We start from the raw sequence: 5,647 nt of genomic DNA, 5'->3' as shown, positions 1-5,647 counted from the left end.
AATAACTGTAAAACTGAAGTTGATAAGTTGAAAACTGCAAAAAAAAGTGAGAAACATTGAAAAAAAGAGTCAAAAGTGTTGAAAAAAGCGTCAAAATTGTAAGAAAAAGTTAAAAACATTGATTAAAAGCGTCAACAAAAGTGGTGATTTCAAATTTTGATGGGAAGACAACACAAGGGTTAAAGGATCCGACCACCAATTGTTCTTCACATATACTTCAAGTGGCTGCTGTCCGAGGAATGAGGGATGTTTTGCGAGTGCCAGTGTATCAGAGAAAAAGGATCATAACACACAATGTATTAAAAGATTAAAATCGTATGCCGATGGCGAGGATCCAGCCACCGACACATTCAGCGGGATTTCCCGAGGACCTGGGCTCCTAAACATTTTCCGTTTTAAAATTCCAGGCTTCATCCCTCAGGTGGTGCAGACATATCGCTCATCGACGTCTGTTTATAACAGAACATTACAGATTATGTAATATAACATACAGTTTATTCAGGGCGTTTTGTGTGGTGTTGCCTTTTCATGTTCATAATGAGCTTTCAAGAATCGGATTGTTTTTGGACCAGAGCCCACCTACAGTTCAGTTTATGTCTCTTTTGTTTGACAAGACATGGGATTCAGAGACATCTGGAAACTAAGAGACAGGTCAGTGCTTTTACTGTATACTAAGGAGAGCCCCCCCCCGTTGGATAGTACCAATGCAGACTCAGTCCCGCCTGCCTCCAGGCTTTTTTCCACTGGCGGAGGAATACAGGAGTTGTGCTGCAACATCTGAGGCATTCCTGGGAGCTGTCCCACTTTCTGCAGTTGTGCTCCTGACCTAGAGATGGTACCGATTCCGATACCTGGACTTGCGGATCGGCCGATACGGAGCACTGATCCGATACCAGCGTGTCATATATCTTATGCTTTAACAACTGTGTACTACTCTCGCTGTATGTATGTGATATGATTTCTATCTTTGTCGTCTGTCTGATTAAACTTTCTCATGTCAAACAGTGAAGGCCATTATTTTTTTATGTCAGAACAGAAAAATAACAAATGAACTACTTTAACGTAAATTTTCTTTAGGGCTTCATTGTGTGGTATCAGATTGGTGCATAAACTCTAGTACTTCAATACTCGTGATTCAGGCAGTATCTGAGGTACTACCCATACATGAATTGGTATCAGAACATCTCTATCCTGAACATCAGCAGCTCGTGTTTATCCCCACGTCCCACCTGTTGCATTGTTGGAGTCACAGCTCGACAGCGTGAAGCTTTTCCAAGATGATTTTTATTGGGAGAACTACAAAAGAAATGTACAGTACAAAGTTAACAGTCTCACACTCAATTTGTAGTGAACTGACTTCCCCCCGAAAATATTACAACTATCGTTGTCTTTTTGTCCGTTTTTTTGTTACATTCAAAAAGCTTTACTTCTGATAAAGTAGTCAAAAGTACATAGTGCGCATCCCCCTGTACCTACTATGTACAAACCAAACGGGTTCATCCACCTCCCTCTCCAGCAAACTCAAGACTAGATTTCAATATATTAAAAAAAAAGAAAACAGAGCAAAATAAAATTCAAATAAGAGGAATGGGGATTTAGAAAGATTCCGGTTGCTGTTGTCAGAGTGTCTGAGTACAACCTTAAAATAAAAAAAATTGTTTCAGAATTCAACACTACATTCAGTTCAACAATGTGTATAAAAGATGCCATGTAGGAAAAATACTTTATTTGGTTAATTTTAAGGCATGTCAAGATATTGAACCCCATAGGCACTACACAATAATACTGGGGCACAAGGGATTGCTACATTCTTTAGCACGTGGCTGGAATCACAGTGTGACCTCGTGCAAACCGAGAGGAAAACAAAAATACTTTTTGGTTAATTTATTGACTTGGGTTCTTTGCCACTGAAGTCCGATCTAAATCAACAAAAAAAGTAAGGTTTGGACGGTCTGTACAACCACATTGTTTATACATTCTACAGAAAAATCTAAATAGGGATCCTCCAAAAAAAAGAAAAGAAAAAAAAAAAGCCTTCTACAGCACTGACACAACCTCAGGAGCAAACAGCAATCACGCAAACCTTTTTTTAATAAACGTAAACAAGGAAACAAAATTAATGAAATAAATATCACATGTTCTCTTAAATTAAGATTTTTTTTTTTTTTTTACTCATTTACAATAAAAATAACCAAGTGAAGTTACAAACAAGGAGAAAAAAAAACAAAATATATATATTACTGTGAAAAGAGCATACACTCCACTTTATGCAGATTAATAATGGCGATCATAATTTAAACATAAAAGAATATAGATCTATTGCTTCATCATACTTGATAAATACAGTATGGACACAAATTACCAATGTAGCCTATACTTTTTTCACAAGATAATAAATAAGTTAAATAGTCCATAGCCAGTTATGCACAGCTATGCAAATCACTCAAAAAACAGCTAAAAAAATATATATTCAACCATCAGCAGTGATTTCCCCAAACAAACCCAACTCAAGAGCACTTTTTATCCAAGCAACAAATTGGACTAACCAAACGAACCACTGGGTGGCGCTGGGAGAAGACAGATCTGGAATGGAAGTTGAAGCTTTCAGAAAAAAAAAGAAAAGAAAAAACAATTTGATAAAGAAAAAAAAAAATGTTACTTTGAGTCAAGGCATATTCTTGGCAGGATGGGAGGAAATCTGAAAACTGCTTAGAGTCTCTTCTTCTTGTCAAGTCATGTAACCCACACATCTAATCCCAGGAAAAGTGTGGCTTGTCTGATAGAGCAAAAGGGAGAGGGGGCTGCCATGGGCCCTCAGGCAAGGCACTGATGGAATGCCTTCTGTTTGCTATCTTAAGTTTTAATACAGCTATATTACATACAAAAGAGAAAAAAAATACTAAACTAATGCCATGTCAAGGACACTTTAAACTGTTTTAAGCTTTCTTGATCCCTGTGGGTGAAATCTTCTCTTGCCCCCCTCCAGGGAGGTCAGAGCAGGGTCAGCACCACTGGAGCTGGTAGGGATTCAATGTCTTACTCGAAGGCACTTTGGCCGGGTGGTTGTTGCTAAGATGGGGTGGAAGGCTGGGGGTGATGGGCTTAACCAGGATCCTCTGATTGAAGGACAGTCTACCTCACTCAATGTCACCCCCTAGCCTGGCTCCTTAACCACCCTGCCTTACCAGTCCATAAATCCATATTATATGAAAACAAAACATGATCAGTCATCTGAAATCGACAGCCTGCTGAAGATTGGCAAACGTCTTCCAGCGTCCAGACTTGGGGACTCGGAGCCGCTGAGGCTCCCGGAAGAGCTGAGGGACCCACTCGCATAGCTCTCCCGGTCAGAGAGCGAGTCCGGCGGGCTGGGAGGTGGCTCGAATACCGGTGACTCGCTGAGGCGGCGCAGAGCCTGCAAGTGGCTCATATTGTAGGTCGGAGGGGAGGGCGGGCACACGCTGCTCTGCATGTTCCCGTAGTAGGCACCGGTGGAGTGGTTGTTGGTGTAGCCGCTTGAGGTGTGCACAGCCAGGGGAGCCAGTAAGGCTTTTAAGTCCTGTCCGGGGAAACAGAAGGCACTGTTGATGCAAGACACGGAGTTGGGAGAAAGCACATCGTCGTAGAAGCTGGAGGTGGAGGTACAGGACGAAACGGTGTTGGGTGGTGGTGGGGTCCGGGACATGGGACTGTCGAGCAGGGGAGACTCGAGTCCGTGGTGGCTGGAGAAGCCGGAGAAGCTAAGGCTGTGGTGAAGCTTTGGTCTGTCCCTCTGGGTGTAGCCGAGCTGCTGCTGTGGTAGAACATCCCTCTGACCGTAGCCGCACAGCTCACGAGCAGACCTGGACTCCCCTGCCTGCATGTTAGCGTTGGAGGCCGGAGCGGGCCGGCGCTCGTCTGCGTTGTGGATAAAGTGACACCGCGGACCGTAAGGGCAGAAACCGATGGTGTGGAAGGTGCGGCACGGCTCCGTTTTGTATTTAGGGTGGCGGGACAAGCTCCTTAACTCATGGTAGCCGTGAGCAAACTGACATTTCTCCCCATACTTGCACGACCCGTTCTCCTCGAAGGGCCGACACAGCTCGGTCTTGTAGCGGGTGGAGTTGATCTGAGAGCCGGGCTTCTGCTGCAGCACGCCCCGGTCTCCGTTGTCGCTGTAAGCACGGTCGCGGAACTTGTTCTCCTTGTTCATAAGGGCCGTGGTGCTGCCGTTGTTGCTCGGCGTGTTCTCCTTCAGGCTGCTGTAGGAGCCCATCGAGTATTTGTTGCCGTTGTTCATAGCCTCCACGTTGCTGGTTGAGTTTCTGCGGAAAAATCCCGGTGTGAAGGGGCCACTGGTGCTCGGAGTGACCGGGGCCCCCACCGCTTTCTTGTCCAGCATGCTGTTGATGTGGAGGGCGTTCATGTTCATGCTTTTATCCTGCTGAAGGAAAGGAAAGAGCGATTGGCAATGCACTTCAAGCACTAATTACGTGACTATTTTGACCACATGGCATGTTTAAGACTGTTTGCCTACAACGTGACAACTTGTTGCAGCTAAACACATCATGCTAACTCCACTGAATTTGAAGCACACTGATTCTGCTATCGTTAAGTCAAAGTGCTTCACGATATCTCGACATATTATCAAGAATTTACCTTGTAAAGGATTTCCATGTCGTAGAACGCAGACAAGACAGTCGCAGACATCTCTTTTCCCCAAGTTTGCTGCCGCACTCCCTCTTTCATGGAGGACCGACCGGGATCCCAGAACGCGACGTGCGGAAAAGTTAGTTCGTGCCACGACTGGTTTTGGTTGTGGAAAAGTTACTTTAAAAGCTTATGTGCTGTTTAAGTCCGTAGAAGAAAGAGGAAAAAAAGAGGGGATAGGTTTGTATTGTTGAGTTGTAGCTTTACGTCCTCCCCTCGAGAAGCGCTGAGCCAGAGTGCTTCGCTGTGAGCTCGAGCTTTTTGCATGGGTATAAATGCGTGGCGGTGGCCAGGGAGGGGCGAACTGAAGTCGGTGCAAAGTTTTGCTAGGAACCGCCTCCTCTCCGAAAAAAACTTCCATTCACCGGTTGGCCGCCTATTCTGTAACACCACGCCTTGAAATCCAACCCCAGTAACTCCCTCCTCCTCACACCCCTCTAAAACTTTTTTTTCATCTTCTTTTAATCACACAACCAATTTTGTGGAAGTTGGTTTTGCTTTTTTGGTTTACTCTCGCAGAGGAAAAATGGAGAACTATCAAGGGACGTCTATGCATGCAAGCTGTTCGCCAGCAAATTAATCATACACACATTCCCACCTGAGTCCTCTAATAAAGCAGCATGCCGGGGGCTGCCTTGCTCAGAACCCCCATAACTGAATTTAAAAGAAAGGGGAAATGGTTCCTCAGACACCCCTAACTCCACGAGTCCTTGGTGTTTGAACCAGCCCTGTTACAAGGCCACCGCTCTAGCCTCTGGACCACCACACTTGGAAGCTGACATATGTATTTGTAATGGAAGGAAACTCTGCCTCCCTCTGCCTGTGGATGGGGTGAGACCACAAGTATGAGCGGAATAGAGTCCATGCAGAGTGCAGTACAATTTTTAGAATCCACTGGTTGCATAATCAACTTCCACAGTGCAACTGCAGTCTATTCCGCTCTACTACACAAGGACAA

The 5,647-nt window shown here is 44.7% G+C and overlaps 1 protein-coding gene across 2 annotated transcripts; it reads right to left on the bottom strand.

Annotated features, from left to right (window-relative positions):
• Positions 1-1,399: 1,399 nt before the first annotated feature.
• Positions 1,400-4,964, bottom strand: zfp36l2 (zinc finger protein 36, C3H type-like 2). Of its 2 annotated transcripts, none has more exons than XM_034897343.1 (2): positions 4,639-4,964; positions 1,400-4,423 (listed from the first exon to the last, which is right to left on the bottom strand). In XM_034897343.1, exons 1-2 carry the CDS (start codon positions 4,726-4,728, stop codon positions 3,224-3,226), a joined length of 1,290 nt encoding a protein of 429 aa, XP_034753234.1. In that variant the 5' UTR covers positions 4,729-4,964; the 3' UTR covers positions 1,400-3,223. The 2 variants fall into 2 exon arrangements, with proteins under 2 accessions (XP_034753234.1, XP_034753235.1); XM_034897344.1 differs by having other exon boundaries at positions 1,400-4,420.
• Between the last annotated feature and the right edge of the window lie 683 nt (positions 4,965-5,647).

The sequence above is a fragment of the Etheostoma cragini genome, chromosome 17 (genome assembly GCF_013103735.1).
Source record: "Etheostoma cragini isolate CJK2018 chromosome 17, CSU_Ecrag_1.0, whole genome shotgun sequence".
Classification (NCBI taxonomy): domain Eukaryota; kingdom Metazoa; phylum Chordata; class Actinopteri; order Perciformes; family Percidae; genus Etheostoma; species Etheostoma cragini.
This window is presented reverse-complemented; position numbering and strand designations above follow the sequence as displayed.

Excerpts from the sequence above, each read along its gene's own strand:
- zfp36l2 (XM_034897343.1), bottom strand. The coding sequence starts at position 4,728 with ATGAAAGAGGGAGTGCGGCAGCAAACTTGGGGAAAAGAGATGTCTGCG. Across the intron at positions 4,424-4,638 it reads ACATGGAAATCCTTTACAAG|CAGGATAAAAGCATGAACAT; the intron begins GTAAATTCTTGA and ends CCTTTCCTTCAG.